At 40.6% G+C, this 18,564-nt stretch overlaps 1 protein-coding gene across 4 annotated transcripts in view; it reads left to right on the top strand.

Moving 5' to 3' along the window:
- Positions 1–18,564, top strand: part of zfyve9a (zinc finger, FYVE domain containing 9a) — a 60,739-nt gene that overhangs the window by 24,173 nt on the left and 18,002 nt on the right. For 2 of the 4 annotated variants that reach the window (XM_031559336.2, XM_012820294.3), the window contains 6 exons: positions 2,695–2,803; positions 5,743–5,895; positions 6,131–6,273; positions 10,435–10,564; positions 12,023–12,145; positions 13,625–13,780. In XM_031559336.2, coding sequence (XP_031415196.1) covers positions 2,695–2,803; positions 5,743–5,895; positions 6,131–6,273; positions 10,435–10,564; positions 12,023–12,145; positions 13,625–13,780 — 814 coding nt within the window. The remainder of the gene's footprint in view (positions 1–2,694; positions 2,804–5,742; positions 5,896–6,130; positions 6,274–10,434; positions 10,565–12,022; positions 12,146–13,624; positions 13,781–18,564) is intronic. The other 2 variants (XM_012820297.3, XM_012820296.3) reach the window with 2 other exon arrangements.

The raw sequence follows: 18,564 nt of genomic DNA, 5'->3' as shown, positions 1-18,564 counted from the left end.
GAAAGAGTTGACAGTCCTAACACATAAGCATGCAGCATGCAGTAAACTTTATGATCGATAAAACAGCCATCGGATAGTATTCGCAGTTGGTTCTTTCAAAAACATTGAGAACGTCCTCTTTGGTACTCCATGATGTTATAATGGGGACGTTTACTTCATTTTTATTTTTAATATACGCAAATGTGTCACATGCATACACAGACATACTTTACTAATTCATAATGCGCTCATAAAAAAAAACTTGACATGGGCTGATACAAAGACAAAACGTATTCTTGTAATATCCCGAGGCTAAACCAGCTCAAAATTATCTCGTACCGTAAAACTGTTACACAATGTCTGTTTCCCTCTTGTGTGTTAAGATTTCACCTAAGAGTGAATTATTCACAGCAAAGGGAAACAAATATTCCCAACAAAAGATGTGTTTATGATATCAAGGACATTTCTACTCGCAACATGAAACTCTTCTTTTTAAAGGTAAGATTGAATCAAATCTGTGGGGCATGTTGTGGGTTTCATGTGAAACACCAGGGGGGTATTCGTCGTAGCTCACTTAGGCGGTTTAGCGAGCTAATTTCCAGGCTAAGATAAAAAACACCCCTCTTTTTGGTTCGTGGAAGCAACTTTCGATAAATCACCATAGTAACATATCAATTAGCACTAACCTGCTCCAGCGCAGGCTAACTTAAGTGTAGCTGGATAAGCTTGCCACACCCCCGGAAAAAGGAGGGATCCCATTGACCAAGGAGCCATATTAGATAGTTAGATTAGCGTAGGGAGAGAGTTCTTTGCGATCGCCAAGATCCATTATTCCATCATGATGAGTTCTTGTATGAGCGCTACCGATTCAGCCGACAAGGAATAATTAATTTACAAGACCTTCTCGAGTTATTTATTGCAAACACCACAGTCGAACATTGACTGTCGTGCACTTTTTTTTAGTGGTACATTTTTGGAGTGTCGGCGATGCAGAGAACAAAGCACTCATAATTATATGACAGTGTTATTATCATTATTGTAGAAAATGATTAAGGTGGACTCATGATAAGAATAGAGAGAAATACACACAATTTATTTTCACTGCTTCAATTTATTGCATTTGTTATTAATACATTTACATTTAGTCATTTAACAGACGCTTTTATTCAAAGCGACTTACAAGGAAATGCAAAACTACACTGAGGAGGAGATGAGGGGAATCGAACTAGCACCCTTGCAGTTACTAACCGATAGCGGTAACCTCTGTACCAGTCCACACTTGCCGTCACGTTTTCATACACAGATTTAATCGTATAAACATCCCAACACACCGCCTCTTGTTTTGCTCTCACAGCGGTGGCGGTGTTGAATTTTGCCATGATTATGGTCTTGTATTCTTCATAAGCGTTCATGTTAATTTCCTGCTCGCCAGCGGAGAAAAAAAGAGGCATTTTCTTTGAGTTTAGAACCATTATACCGTTAGAAAATCATTGTTTTGGTCATCAACCTTTCCTGCCTTTTGAAGTAGGACGTGCACGCGCAATTGCCCTGATAAGTTTAGCCTGGTTGAAATGAACCACATGATTTGGAGGCGGATGAGCCGTTGACGAACCGATATTTGCTGTTCTCAATGAGCTCGCTAATGTTAACGGGCTAAAAGGACAATTGATTAACTTAGCTTCAGCCCTTACGACGAACGGGGCCCAGGTCCGAGAGGCAGGATAGTGACAAGACCTTCAAATGATCCAGCGTAGAGGAGACATTACGCATATCATGACAACCAGTGGCTGATACTGATATTGAAGATCTTATTCCATTCATTTTTGCAACAAAATAATTTTTAAAACCATCTCTGGAAATTGAGCAACCAGCAGGAGGGTTAATACAATTATCAATGCTGTTAAATACCCTAGGCCTGTGGTGGTTGACACTAGGCTGACGATGTCATACTCATAATTCTAGTCAGAATATGAGTCTGATACTGCTCCATTGGGCTGTGATTATGGTGCGTGTTTCAACCGAATCAGGAAAAAAAAATGCTACTTCGCTCAATTGGATATACCTGCAACCAATCAGAGCAACGTAGTATGACCATACCGTAGACCATCGGGGCCAGCTGATAAATTCAACTTTTACCGGATCCCGTAGGAAGGACGGCAAAAACATATTTTCGATCGACAAATGCCTTGATCCTCTGTTCCTCTTTCAAAATAAATGCGCTGTCGATTCTAAAACATCTCTATACACATCTACATCTCAGCTCTCCAGCGGCAGCCATGTTTGTTGAAAACGAATTCAACCCAAACGCTCTTTGGTGACGTGGTTGATTACGTTACGGTTGATCATCTGTCCATCATCGTATAAAGCCCGCCCTGACAATTTGATTGGAACAGCTTTTTGATTTTTGATAATTTCTCCCCAACGGAGCAGTGTCAGACCGAACTTCCAGACCTCAAATGTTGTGGGCGGGGCTAAATTCGTATGGTACCCAGGCTAGGTTGACACAATATCTGCCAAGAATTCACTTCTGGCTTTTTTTAACAGCGTTCTGAGAAAGGCAACAAGCTTTATGTACATGGCGGGTCTTTGAATTACTTGTCAAACCCCATAGAAACTGAAACTTTCATACCTTAACAGCTTTCAGGTATGGTTGCTTGTGCACTTCAAGTTAACATGACATAATAGTACTTGTGTTCTCTTGGTGTGTCATTTCAGGTGTTCTGTGCAGCTTGCTGCAGTCTGAGGAGCAAACTGATGTACATGGACAGGAAGGAAGCAAGAGTTTGTGTCACCTGTCACTCTACTTTGATGAATTGTAAGTTAGGTGGGTAGACATGAAGCATATTGTTCATTATGTTTAAAGGTCTTGCTGTAAAAAATATATATTTAAAATAACTTTTTTGGATTTGGCACTAGTCACAAAAGCTTCAGAAATATTAATTCTGTTAAAGCAGTGGTTCACAAATCGGGGATGGCGGCAATTGCTTGTCTTTCTATTGAATGAATGAAATGAAAGAAGAAAAATGGCATTCTCACATAGACATTATAAAGTCCCATTTACAAATGGACAATTTCACAGTTTTTTGTAATCAGTTCACAGTATTTTTCATATGAATTCTTCAATAAAACAGCTAACAATCCCTGTAATATACCAAAAATCCAAATAAAGGGACATGGGGAACCTGTTTTGTTGGAATAAACATCCAAGCTAGAGGTCCAAATGATGTTTTTTGTCATTAAACTTAAAAAATATACAGTACCAGTCAAATGTTTGGACACACCTTCTCATTCAATGGTTTTTCTTTATTTTTATTATTTTCTTCATTGAAGATTAATGCTGAATACATCAAACCTGTGAAAGAACACACATAGAATTATTTAGTAATCAAAAAGGTGTTAAGGAAACCAGAATATGTTTTATATTTTAGATTCCACCTTTTGCTTTGATGTCAACTTTGCACACTCTTGGCATTCTCTCAATCAGATTCATGAGGTAGTCACCTGGAATGGTTTTCAATTAACAGGTGTGCCTTGTCAAGAGTTAATTTGTGGAATGTCTTGCTTTCTTAATGAGTTTGGGACAATCAGTTTTGTGGTGCAGAGGTACAGTGAATAGCCCTTTTACTACTACTACGACTACTGTACTAATCCATATTATGGCAAGAACCACTCAACTAAGTAAAGAGAAACAACAGTCCATCATTACTTACAATTTCAAGAACTTCAAATGTATCCTCAAGTGAAGTTGCAAAAACCCTTCAAACGCTATAATGAAACTGGCTCTCATGAGGACCCCGGGAAAGGAAGACCAAGAGTTACCTCTGCTGCAGTTACATTCATTACAGTGAATAGCCCTTGTACTACATCCTGCAACACCTCGACTCCCCAGGGACGTATGCAAGGATGCTGTTTGTGGACTTCAGCTCAGCGTTTAACACCATCATGCCAGAAGTCCTCCTCACCAAAACTCACCCAGCTCACTGTGCCCGCCTCCACCTGTCAGTGGATTACGAACTTCCTGACAGACAGGAAGCAGCAGGTGGACAGTCAGCACTGGTGCCCCCCAGGGATGTGTGCTCTCCCTACTGCTCTTTTCTCTGTACACAAACGACTGCACCTCAGGAGACCCGTCTGTTCAGCTCCTGAAATTTGCAGACGACACAACAATCATCGGCCTCATCCGAGATGGAGATGAGTCTGCATACAGGAGGGAAGTTGAACATCTGGCCCTCTGGTGCAGTCGCTACAACCTGGAGTTGAACTCGCTCAAAACTGTGGAGATGATAGTGGACTTCAGGAGGAGCCCCCCATCACTGCCCCCCTCAACCATACTGAACAGCACTGTGTCTGCTGTAGAATCCTTCAGGTTTCTGGGTTCCGCAATCTCCCAGAACCTGAAGTGGGAGCCAAACATCAATACAGTCCTCAAAAAGGCCCAGCAGAGGATGTACTTCCTGCGCCAGCTCATGAAGTACAACCTGCCTCAGGAGCTGCTGATCCAGTTTTACACTCCAGTCATTGAGTCTGTTCTCTGCACATCCATCACTGTCTGGTTTGGTTCGGCCACTAAACTGGACAGGAACAGATTACAACGGACAGTCAGGTCTGCAGAAAGGATTATTGGTGCCGACCTGCCCACCATCCAGGACCTGTACACCTCCAGAGCCAGGAAAACGGGCAGGGAAAATCATTGCAGACCCCTCACACCCTGGACATAATCTGTTCCAACTCCTCCCCTCTGGCAGGCGCTACAGATTTCTGTACACCAAAACCACCAGACACAGGAACAGTTTTTCCCCCTTGCCGTCACTCTAATGAACAGTTGACAAATTATTATATTTTATTATTATATTATATATTATATTTATTTATTTTATCCTAAACTGTTGTGTTATACTGCATATTTTTTCAGTTTAAGTACATTGAGAGCAACTAAACCCAGAAAAAAGTCCTTGTATGTGGAAATGTACTTGGCCAATAAAGATGATTCTGATTCTGATACTCAGCGACCAACAGGGATACTTGTTATCTCATATTTCAAGCATACTCAGCGACCAACAGGGATACTTGTTATCTCATATTTCGAATATTGCGTTACAAATATTATCAATATGTGAATATTACGTGTGAGTGTCAGTCTTTCTTGTCACCACTGTTCTATATTGTAAATAAACAAAAATGAACTGCTAGCTGCAATTTGCACACATGAAAAACTGTACTGGATGTAGACCATATTTATTCTCTTTTATTGCATTGAGAGTTTAGTATTGGAATCTTAAGCACTTTACTGTTGCATTGAGTAGCTAGTTATTTTGTGTGGAACACCTAAGCCTTCTTAAAATAATATGATCATTATTTTCATTACCAGAAACACATGTGGCTGTAATGACACATTATGTACGAGTGGTTTGGGCCTTGATCCTCACCAGTCAGATGACTACTGACTACTTGATTTTGAAGTTCTGTATGGTAAATGGTATAGGGCTTATCAGCTAGCAAGGTAAATGTGATTGTTGATCTGGAAAAATACAGCATAGATTGGGTGGTTATGGAGAACCGGCAAGCAGATTGTTAATGTGGTTTGATTGGCATATTTGTGTATAGATCCCGCCATTCTTCATAACGGTTAAAGAGTCGTGTTTTGGAAAATTTCCGACAAGTATACACACAATCACATCTCCTACTCCAGGCAATATGTATTAATACATAATTCGTAAATGTTTTGTCTGACTGATTCAGCTTGTGACTGTCTTTGTTTTTAAGCACAATCTGGGGAGAATACAGTAAACTGCCGCTATCCCAGGTCCAACCCCAACAACACCGCTGAGCCCTGCTCTGCCCCCCCTCACCTCCAGCAGACTGAGACCCAGCCACTCAGCTCAGCACACCTATCTGTAACGCAGCATAGCTCTGAAGGTATACTTATACTATAATTTTAAAAGATTATGCTCAATGCTAACCCTAGTCAATTTCTGGTGCTAACATACATTTTGGTAATTGGACATTTGTTCAGAGACCATTTCTGTTTTCTGCTAGGGGAAGGAGTTTTTACAGTGTGTGTGTCTGTGTGTGTCTGTGTGTGTCTGTGTGTGTGTGTGTGTGTGTGTGTGTGTGTGTGTGTGTATATTATATGTATGCATTGTTTTGTCAGACTCCCTCCCTGATGACCAAAGAAGATTATTGTTTGCTGATGGGGTTCAACGCAATGCAGAGGCAACTGAGCAGACATCTGCCACTCAGACTTTGGCAACTCAACAGTTCTCAAATCAAACCCACGCAGTGAGTGGGACTGAGGTGAGGATTACTAGTATATTTGCATGCATGGAATTTTCAGGAATAATCACAGTTGAAATCACTCTGCGGCACATCACGTCACATTTCAGGTTCATATGTTTATCCATCAAATAAGTTGTAAAATGAATAGAAAATAGGAAAAGTCAAGAGACTTATTCAAAATAGAGATGCATTTCCACAGGAAAATGCAATTGCTCAACAGTAGTAGAGGAACCTCACCAACCCCCGACTTCAGAATCCAAGAGTACTGCCCCCCCCCCCGCGCATCAACAAAAGTGAATTTGACATTAGAGTCCATTGGGGTTAATGGACGTCACATTCTCACACTTCTCACATTCAAAGCCAAATTGCTTTGAAAATATTTGGAACCTCAAGAATAGATTTGGTTTTGGATGTACAGCGGAGACTAACTAGTGCAGGGGGGGGGGGCTTCTCACCCCTCATTCGCTAACATTACATTGATATCAGAGTAAGCCCTTGCTCCGTTGATTTCCCATTATTGCTCTTAGGATTGTTTAATGTCTATGTGAAGCCATTTAACATCGCACAAGTGGTTGTGATCACTTTGGACCCAAGACTGCTTTTTATTGGTGAGGTGATTTTGAGAAATTAAACTTAAATTGCAGCTAAAGTTGTGTTTCCTGGTTGCTATGGTTAGCTAGTTGCTATGCTAGCTAATTAGCTAGCTAAGGACACTTAATAACCTTAAACGATTTAAATGGAAGAGTTCAATTTGCATGAAATGATAGCTAGTTATCTAGCTGATGTTATAGTCTCCTTGATTTAACTCTTAAAATTATAATGGAAAAAGGTAGAAACCCTCAGGGTGCCTGTGCAACTTCGTATGAAAGAGTTCATATTCATAAGTGCATATTCACACATATTAACACGAGTTAATCACAAGCTAGCAGCTGCCAACTGTATGTACCTTACCTATGTGTGTGTAAAGAATACTGATAAGAAAAACAACCAGTAGTCAATGTGCAAGCTGCTAATTGAATGGTGATTTAAGATACTCTATTGGGTTTATATATTTGTAAATCTGACTGTGCTTCACCACACGTCACTGTTCGAAGTAATCCCAAATAGGACTCTGTCGCTTTCTCCAGGCTTTTGCCGCCATGATACCAAAAAATCACACCTAGTTTTAGTTTTTTTGTTAGTTTTCGTTAATGATAATAACCTTGCTTCAGACATCCTATAACAATCATATACCCTACTAAAAACGAATCCACGCATTTATTACTTCTTGACTAGACTACTGCAATGCTCTCCTGTCTGGATGTAGCAACAGCTCAGTAAATAGCGAGAACGCTGCTGCTCGCACACTAGAACAAGAAAATACGAACGTACTTGCCTCTGCACTGGCCACCAATGAAAAGTAGTATTGATTTTAAAGTATTCCTTCTAATAATACAAAGCTCTAAATGGCCTAGCCCCAAATAACCTCAAGGAATGAATTGTCTCTTACGGCCCACCTAGACCCCTTTGGTCCCAGGGTGGAGGTCATCTTGTAATTCCTAGAGTATCAAAAAGCAAAGTAGGAGGCAGAGCCTTCTGCTATCTGGCCCCCCTCCTGTGAAATAATCTTCCTGTCTCCATCTGGGAATCCATCATGGGTGCACCTCAATACTAATGCCGCCTTCGACACTATAGATCACCGTATCCTATTACAGAGACTTGAACATCATGTTGGCATCAAAGGCTGTGCCCTTTCCTGGTTTAGATCTTACCTCTCTGATCGCCATCAATTCGTTCATGTCCATGAGAAGTCATCCAATCACACTAGAGTAAGCTACGGTGTTCCCCAAGGCTCTGTCCTCGGACCACTGCTCTTTTCCCTTTACATGCTACCCTTAGGTGCTGTCATAAGGAACCATGGCATTAACTTCCACTGCTATGCTGATGACACCCAACTCTACCTATCCATGAAACCTGATGAAATTGTACATTTACCAAAGATAGAAACTTGCCTGCAAGATGTAAAATCTTGGATGGCTAACAACTTCCTGCTCCTCAACTCTGATAAAACTGAGGTTATGCTTGTAGGCCCCGATCAATTGAGAATGACACTATCTAGCCATCTATCCACACTCGATGGCATCCCAACACCCAATACTAGCATCAAAAACCTTGGTGTAACTATCAACCAAGACCTCCTACTTATATATATATATATTCGTATGTCTCAAAATACATTTCATACTGTTAGATGACTAAGCTTGTGTCCGCGAGCCATGCTAGTGCTTCACTGTTCAGGGTAGACAGTGCCTGAAGGCCAGGGCACTGGTACTTGGTGCAGTCGTTGATGATGTGATCAGCAGTTTGCTCTGGGGCCCCACAGGGGCAGTCTGGAGCATCGCATAGGTTCATCCTGTGCATATTGGCTCGGAAGCGTCCATGTCCTGTTCGGCATCTGTTGAGTCGTACCCAGGAGTTTCTGTTGAGGGTGTGTCCTGCAGGCCTTGTGGACGGTGTTTTGATGTAGCCATGTAGTTTAGTGTTGGCTGAGCCCCACTGTTTGGTCCATTGTGTGATGGTCCAGGATCCAGGTGGCTGACCATTTGCCTCATGCAGCAGACCCCGAAGTCTTGCAGAGATCGGTGCTCTCAGCGGTAGGCGTGGTGGTGGGTCGTTTGAGTTGATGTCATGATGGAGTAGGTGGCTGGCTCTGCGTTGAGCTCTCTGTGCAAGGTTTAGGCAGGCTGCTTCGCGGCGGATTGCTGGTGGTGGGATTCCACTGAGGATTGGTAGGTATGAGGTTGGTGTAGATCTCCTACTTGACTCACACATAAAACAGATCTCAAAGACATAATTTTTTCATTTACGCAATATTGCCAAAATTAGAAAAGTCCTATCCCTCCAAGATGCAGAAAAACTAATCCACGCATTTATTACTTCCCGACTACATTACTGCAATGCTCTCCTGTCCGGATGCAGCATCAACTCAATTAAGAGCCTCCAACTTCTACAGAACGCTGCTGCCCGTACACTCACCAGAACTAAAAAATATGAGCACATCTCACCTGTACTTGCCTCTCTGCATTGGCTCCCTGTCAAAAGTAGAATTGATTTCAAAGTACTCCTGCTAACATACAAAGCCCTAAATGACCTGGCTCCAAACTACCTTAAGGAATTAGTTTTCCCCTACTGCCCTATAAGACCGCTCCGTTCCCAGAGTGCAGGCCTCCTTGTAATTCCAAGAATATCAAAAACCACAGCAGGAGGCAGAGCCACTGGGCTACAGACAGCGTATGTTGTACCCTGCAACCCTAACAAAGCTTACGACTAAAATCTCCATATGTACCAAACCAAACTAATTGCTAAATGCCAGCATAACTAAATATAACTAATGCCAACCCAAACTAAATGCCAAACTAAACTAAATTCTAAATGCCAGCATAACTAAACACATCTAAACACATGCAATACCCCCCTAATCAACAAAACTGGGCTACAGACAGCGTATGTTGTACCGTGAAGTGCGACAGATCCCTGGTACAGCACACGGCACACCAGCCAACTAAATACTAAATAAAATTCCCATACACCCAGTTTTTTCTTGCCCGTGTTGCCACTGTGCTTGCACTAAGGGGGTTTCAGGCTCTGGGCTCTGTAAAGCGCCTAGAGACAATTGTATTGTTATGGCGCTATATAAATAAAATTGAATTGAATTGAATTGAATTGAATTGCTAGGGTGTCATGAACATTTTGCTCCTGAGGCCTACTTAGCAGAGGCCATGGTTGTGGCTTTCCAATGGTGTGCCCAGACACAATACACATGGCACACACACACACACACACACACACACACACACACAGGAGAATACATCCTTCTTGTTAAAATAACCAAATGTCCATTGGCATTGACTCTGGTAAGCCAAGGGTCTGAATATTCTGGTGTTTATCACAGTACCCAGTGTTCCACCAAGGTATTCTGAACCATTGTAATACTAGTGATTGGAGGGGTTAATTGTTTGTTCTTATTGTTGAAGTTGCCTTTTCTTTAAACATTATTAGCTACACCTGCGAATGTCATCCCCTTTATTGATACAAATCTTGTCAAAGAGCTGAATTCATGTGAACTAAAAACACAGTGAAGTCTCAACTGTATCTCTGATATCCTGGATCTTTACTTTTGTCTTATTTTTCTTGCCGTAGGTGGTTCAAGGTCATAGAGTTGGACAAGTGAACCCGTTGGGCAACTCCATCAGCCTGATTCCTGCAGACGGACTTCCACCCATTCTAATCTCCACTGGCATCAAAGGAGGTACGGGAGGCCACAGAACAGGTGCTTGTCTATCCTCACTGTTCAGCTGGCCCCTTCTGTCTCCTGTGTATTTAGAAACATTGTGTATAACTTATGTATCACTTTGCTGTTAATATCTACATTAAAAATAAGAATACAGTGCCCTCCAGAATTATTGGCACCCTTTAGAAAAAATGAGCAAAATGAGATGCGAAAAAATGTCTTTATTGTTTATCCTCATGATCTTTCATTCAAAATATTCACCTTTAATTGAAGTTACATAATTGAAAGAAACATTAAATTCTTATCATGAAACAAATATTTTTCAAAAAAATATGTGTGCCACATCCTCTTCAGCTCATCCCACAGATTTTCTATTAGGTTTAGGTCGGGGCACTGTGATGGCCATGGCAAAACCTTTATTCTGCGGTCGGTGAACCATTTTTGTGTAGATTTTGAGGTGTGCTTCGGATCATTGTCCTGCTGGAAGGTCCAACCACAGCCCATTTTAAGCTTCCTGGCAGAGGCTGTTAGGTTTTCATTTAATATCTGCTGGTATTTGATGGAGTCCATGATACCATGTATCCTAACAAGATGTCCAGGGGCTCTGGCAACCCTCACAAACAACTTGTGGTGATGTAGGTGGCGTCTGATGGTAGCTTTGGAGACTTTCAGACCCCAAGACTCAACTAACCTCAGCAATTCTCGAGCTGTGATCATTGGAGATTATTTTGCCAGTTGAACCATCCTCCTCATGGTGTGTGGGGTCAATGAACACACGTCCTCTTCCAGGCTGATTCTTAACATCTCCAGCGCTTTAAACTTCTTAATTATTGCCATGATAGTGGAAATGGGTATTTTCAACTGTTTAGAGATTTTCTTATATCCATTTCCTGATTTGTACAGCTCAACAACTTTTCGTCGCACATCGTCACTGTGTTCTTGGGTCTTTCCCATAGTTGATGAATGACTATGGAATTTGGCCTGTGTCACCTCATATTTATACCCCAGGAAACAGGAAGTCATGGTTGACCACATAAGAGTTCCTTATCAAACACTTAAAAATGTAAACCATGACTGGAAATATACTTCAGTTAGATTTTAATGATAGGATTTTTAAGGGGTGCCAATAATTGTTGCACACATGTTTTGGAGAAAAATATTTATTTAATGTCAACATTTTTTTTTTTCAATAATCTTACTTCAATGAAAAGGTAAGAGTTTTGTGAATACCAAGAGGATTAACAGCAAATACATTTTTTCATAGCCTGTTTTGCTCATATTCACTAAGGGTGACAATAATTCTAGAGGGCACTGTACATCACACATTGCCAGGCTCACGGAAACAATGAGAACGGTATTGGCCTGAGACTGTTACTAGCATCTTGCTCATACCGTCAGTTCTATATGACCAAGAACCTTTCAACAGGGCAATCAGCACATTACATTGAAATTGTATTTGGTTAATACAGATATCTGTTTTTGAAATTGCTTTGGTAGACTCTAATGTGGAGGAGAAGCCTTCTGAGAGGGAGCTCATGCAGCGGCTGGAGGAAGATGGGCCTGACCCCCTGGTGTTCATCCTTAATGCTAACCTGCTGGCTATGATCAAACTGGTCAACTGTAAGTAATCCACTGACAGAGTTGGGTTTTTTGGACCGAAATAATCAAAACCATTTTTCTTGGACCCCACTCAGTCCCATTCATTTAGAATATTTTGTTATTTCCTCTGTTCTGTAATATGAAAAAAAGTTTCATTTTATTCAGGGCATCCTGCCCCTGCCTATTATATATACAATACATATTACACTATAAATACACACACCATGAAGGGTCTCTTAGTGTCTTTTACCAGTGGATTTACTAGAGGATAAGGTGGGGAGTGAGCATTCTTTTTTTCTCATTCATTTTTTATTTCCATATCCAAGACATATAACCAAACACATCAGGTAATTCTGCAAACATTCACGTAATCGCCTTGAGACAATTAAGCGCCTTGAGACTATTTTATTGTTTTGGTGCTATATAAATAAAATGTATTGAAATAAATCAAAATTCTTCTTATTTGCCTTGCAATCTGAAGCTTCAGGGTTCAAGCCTCGACTCTTCTATGTCTTGTCTCAAATCCAAAAATTAAAAGATTTTAGGCAACTTACTGTTGCCGCTGTGGCGCACCGTTGAACATCATCAAGGCCTGTTCTTTCTTACGATTGGGCTTGAATTGAATTGAATTGAATTGAATTGAATTGAATTGAATTGAATTGAATTGAATTGAATTGAATCGGAATTGAATTAAACTCCACTAATGAGTCGTAATGAGATAGAGACCAACTTGTCATAAAGCTTTCAGAAATTTTTATGAAACTGTTGTCGAGCTACAGAAGCGCTTTGAGCCTACCCCACTTCAGGGGGGTGTGTGTGTGTGTGTGTGTGTGTGTGTGTGTGTGTGTGCTAGCACGTGGGGACATGCTCACCTAGGGGCACAAACCTTATATCAGCCATGTGGGGCTACAATCATGCCACGTTTGATGTGGATTGGTGAAGTATATGATCTCGTCGACCAAAAATCAGTGGAGGAAAAAATATTAGAGGAAAGAATATTTTTGGTCTTGACTTAAAGATGGGTGTCCGCCTCTTGGATGGAGATAGGAAGATTATTCCACAGGAGCTCAATTGCAAATGGCTCTGCCTCCTATTGTACTTTTTGATACTCTTGGAATTACAAGAAAACCTGCATTCTAGGAATGAAGCGGTCTTGGTGAGCAGCAGGGGACAATTCATTCCTTGAGGTAATTTGGAGCTAGGCCATTGAAAGCTTTGTATGTTAAAAGGAGTACTTTACATTTAATTCTACTTGACAATGAGCCAGTGTACAGAGGCAAGTACAGGTGATATGTTCATATGTTCTTATTTCCTGTAAGTGTGCGAGCACAGCATTTGTATCAGGTGGCGTTAAGTGAATTCTTTTTTTTTTTGCTTGATATTGACACCTTGATATTAACGCAATCAAAACATATCCATTAACATTCATCACTACATTTTATAATATCTCCAAACTCAGATGACCCTCCTCTAACCCTACGCTGTCCCAATTGTATAAAGATGTGAACAGGAAGTGCTGGTTTGTCACAACGAAGGGCATGCATGCCGTGGGTCAGGCGGAGGTGGTGGTGTTGCTGCAGTGCCTGCCGGATGAGAAGACCATTCCAAAGGACATCTTTTGCCACTTTGTGCAGATCTATCAGGAGGCTCTTTCAGGTTAGTACATTCAAGCAGTTCATTAATCCATTCGTTTTTTTATAGTTATACACAGAAGTTGATCAATTCCTTGTGCTAATAGTTGGGGACTTCCCACATCGGCCAAACCTCTCACTGTCTCATAGAAGTAGTCATAGCCAACAACCTAGTCTATAAAACACTTGCAGGTGGACCACAACTTCCATACTGATACTAAACAATCCTTAAAAACAACAACAGAGATGTCTTCATGAGCATCTAACTGGGGTTGTCGAGTAGGGGCCTTCCTTTGTCTGTGTTTAGTTGAAATAGGCCCACGACACCTCCAGAAGGCACTGCAGTGGTGTCTTGGGTCCCAAACGTATCCCCTTCCATACCCACGATGGGTTAGGGCACATGTCAATACCAAAAAATCATTCTGGCTCAATTCCAACTAATGATTCCAAAGAAATTATTTTCAGTTTTCTCCCATGCTATTGTTACTTGCCTTAGGTCTGAGAGTGACTCAATAGCTTAAGTATTGAATGTGACCAAATTAATGGATAAGGACACACACACACACACAGACACGCAGACACACACACGCAGACACACACACACACACACACACACACACACACACACACAGACACACAGACACACAGACACACAGACACACAGACACACACGCAGAGGAATGGGGTATCTGCAGCTCTGTTTATTGAACATAGAATTGGGCAGTTAGCACACACACGGTCTCTCTCTCCCAGTCACCCTCACAGCATCCACTTTGCAACCTAATATGGGACATATTACAGACATATAGCCCATAGAATACATAGTAATGCACACATGTGAAAGACTATATTAAAGAATACAGGTACATGGATTTGTCAATAGTATATACAATATTTATAATATGCATGCATAGAAAGGAATATAGAAACAAAATATACACAGAGTATAGTAGATAAAATAAAAAAAGTAACAAGGAGCTGTGTCACTATCATACGGTATGATTCAGGACATTCCCTTCACATAAATTGTCAACAGAGTCTAATAATGGTGACTACTGAATTGTAAGCAATAAGACAAATGATTCCATGATCGCACATCACACGTCACACATGCTCATTAATAACTGACGGAACCCAGATTTCTAAAAATGAAACTGTTACTTTGATCATGTCATACCTGGACATGGAATAGGGCAGTTAGCATGCACAGTTCTCTCTCTCTCTCTCTCTCTCTCTCTCTCTCTCTCTCTCTCTCTCTCTCTCTCTCATCAGTGCACAGTCTCTCTCTCTCTCTCCCTTTACCTACACAAGAAAACACTAAGAATAGTAAAACTGTTATGTAGTCCCAAAGTTCTAAGATAAAACATTTTTTCTAGGTTGTTTTTCTAATTCTTATGTAAAGTAGTATTTATTTATTTACACCATGTTCTTTATTGCTCTTAGCTTGACTGTTCTCTCCATTGTACGTCGCTTTGGACAAAAGCGTCTGCTAAATGACTAAATGTAAATGTAAATTAACAGTAATGAGAAGAACACTAAAAGTGTAATTTCTCTTAAAAGTTCACTTTACCAATATCACATTTACATTTTTTCCTAAAGGAATTCAAAAATGAATTATCAATACAGTTCTTTTAAGAGGCTTAGCCCCTCACAGCATCTACTTTGCAGTTGCCAATGCCAAAAACAGTATGCAACACTAATTAGCACACCCTGTGCTAGTGGGATCACTGTCAAAAAGGCAACAAAGTAATTGCTGTAAACAAAATCAGTAAAAAATCAGAATAGGTTTAGGACAATTCATTCCTTGAGGTAATGGCCTCAGCTAGGCCATGTAGAGTACTTTGAATACTTTTAAGTACTAGTAAGTGGACTGGACAGGACAGCATTTCAAAAGTCTAGTTGCAAAGTGATCAAGTGTGAGTAGATGGCTGGATAGTATCATTCTCAAATATTGAGGACCTACTCATTTTGGTTATACACAGGAAACTATGTGACTGCAGCTTTATTCACAGCACCGGGGGAAAGTTAAGGTCTTTATATGCTACTCCGTACTACACGTTTACGGACACATGGGAACGCCTTCACATAGGTGGAACGCCCTCTCCGTGCTCTCCAGAGCCCTCAGAGAGCTCTCCATGCGCCTGCTGAAATCCCTGTCGGTCCGTCCTGACGTGTTGTACAGCTACGGATACCCCTTGGCCGTGATTAGTCCGCTACGACATCATTTCCGAACGACATCATTTCCGGAATCTCACATTTCTGGACCTCGCGTTTCCTGTTTCATTCCCTATATATCACAATACCGCCATATTTAAAACCCACATGAGAAGCTGACAGAGTAGTGCCAGAGCCCGGCAGAAGCCGACAGCAATTCAAATATTTTGTCCAAACGACCTGAGCCCCACAGAGTCAATGTCTCAACTGCTCATACTACTGACACATTTACATACGTCTTTTATGAATAGCCTGCCTTTATTAAACTCCAGCATCAACAGATACATGCACTCGCTCACACAAACAAGCCCCGTTAAAAGCACAAGCGCGCACAAGAGGGAGATAAGCATATTGAAATTAAATTATTCACATTGCAAGAACGGAATGAAATAGCCTACACATTACACACGCTAGGCATCTGCTATGCCTAAATAAAACTCACATTGTATGCTACACCAGAAGAGGCACAACAAAAGGGTCTTACCATTGAAGATATTTTGTTTTCTTGTAAACTTGAAGCGCACGTACAACGTTTGTTATCTGCAAACTATCTACAAAGTCCAACCTTCGAGGTTTAATCCATGTTGTTGTGGAGAATGCGGATGGCATCAATCATATTTCATTAAAAGTTCACACTTCTTTCATTGGACATATCCAACAGCCTCATTAGAATCTGCATCGACTATGATGCCATCCGACAGAAATTTCTCTATACAGTTAATTTCCCGTCGTTAAGTATCGTTTTAAACTCTCCAGATGACCGTTTCTTTTAAACTTGCTTTATGATGCATTTGCCGCCTGTAATCGCGTTGTCACAGCTAGGACACAAACAAATTCCCGCAACAGGAAGAAGGCTGTTATCCTAAATGTGAAGTTATTTTATTCTCAAAAACGAACTTCTGCATTATGTGAAGCAGACACGTTCCAGTGTTGGGAAAGTTCACTTTCTACATGAACTAGTTCAGTTCATAGTTCACAAATTTTAAAATGAACTAGTTCAGTTCATAGTTTATAATTATAATTTTGAACTAAGTTCACAGCTCCAAAAAATGAACTAGTTCTTTTTTTCAATATGTTGCGAGCTATAATTTTTCTGCAATACCGCTCTCGGCCTCTATGCAATTCGGCGCTAAAATCCTGAATGTGAAGTTATTTTATTCTCAAAAACCAACTTCTGCATCCTGTGAAGCAGACGCGTTGACTTCAGTACTTTCATATTCATTTTCCACCACTTGTTAGTCATGTCATCCATTCATATCGATGTGAATCAATCAATACTAATACAACTTTAACTGTGATGTGTTTTCGTTTCATTTCGCAACTCATTTACTGTATAATTCACGATAGCAGGTGCCCCTTCCTAAACATTACACATTTTATTTGCTTAAAACACACAGAAGTACTGTCAAATCAGAAAGAAAATCAGCTGTCACTCGGCTATTACCTGACCAATACCTTTCAAACTCGGTGATAGTATTCACAACTCATTTGTCCTTCATTCTATCAAATATGATTAAACGGCATATGGTATTGCACCCGTGAGGCAAGCGTGAGGAGAGTTTTGTTCGGTTATCTGGCGCTGCCCTCTCTAGACTGATTACTGACCAACCTTCCACCTTTGAATAATGTAACTTATAAACACTTTGTTTTAAAACGCTGTGGCCGTCCTTAAAAGATGTGTCAATAAACGAACTTCTCCATCATGTGAAGCAGACACGTTGACTTCACTACTTATTAAGATATTTTATCGCGCGGGCCGCAGTCTCAATTTGCCAAGCTGCTGATTATGGATTATCCGTGTGCTCTGCCCTGCTATTGTTTCTAACAATACAATATTTCTTTGTTTGAGTGTGGTTGTTTAGTGCGATGGGGGTATATTATTGTTACTGTCTATAAAGGAAGGCATTGCAACGGGAAAATCTCCTGCTCATCGTGTCCATTCACGCCCCACCTGTCACGTCTCTTTGACCCACCAGTTGGGCTCTCCCCACACTTCGAGAAACGCTGCGGTAGGGGGAAATTGACAGGGTGGTTGCAATAATAATAACAAAAATATTATTATTTTAGGAATTGATGCACATGAAGTGCAGTTTAAGTCAAGGGGTAGTGATGGATAAAGTTTTGTATAAAAAACAAGTGAAGTCTTTCATTCTCACTTTCCACCCTAAAACTATGAACTGAACTGAACTGAGCTATGAACTAGTTCAGAATTTAAATGGTGAACTATGAACGTGAACTGTTCATGTTTACTTGTATGAACTGAACTTTGAACTAGTTCATGAGAGGTGTGAACTTGTACAACACTGTCAGTCAGTTACTTTATTTTAGTTTATTAAGTATTTCTGTCAAAAGCAATGGTACTGAAGAAACATACAACTACAAATTAGTTGTCGGCACAACATCCATCTTGTCCATCATATTAATCTGATATGTGTTACATCATCCATAGGTAAGATTTTACACAATATACAGCAGCAGGAAGGAAAATAATTAAATGGTAAGTTATCTCAATGTCAAACATCAATTAAACCCTAATTAAACACATACAGAATCAATTTTGTCCACCTTCCGATATATACAGTGGGGAAAATAAGT

Source organism: Clupea harengus, chromosome 22 (genome assembly GCF_900700415.2).
Source record: "Clupea harengus chromosome 22, Ch_v2.0.2, whole genome shotgun sequence".
NCBI classification, from domain to species: domain Eukaryota; kingdom Metazoa; phylum Chordata; class Actinopteri; order Clupeiformes; family Clupeidae; genus Clupea; species Clupea harengus.
The sequence above is the reverse complement of the archived record's forward strand: the minus strand, read 5'-3'. Positions and strand labels throughout refer to the sequence as shown.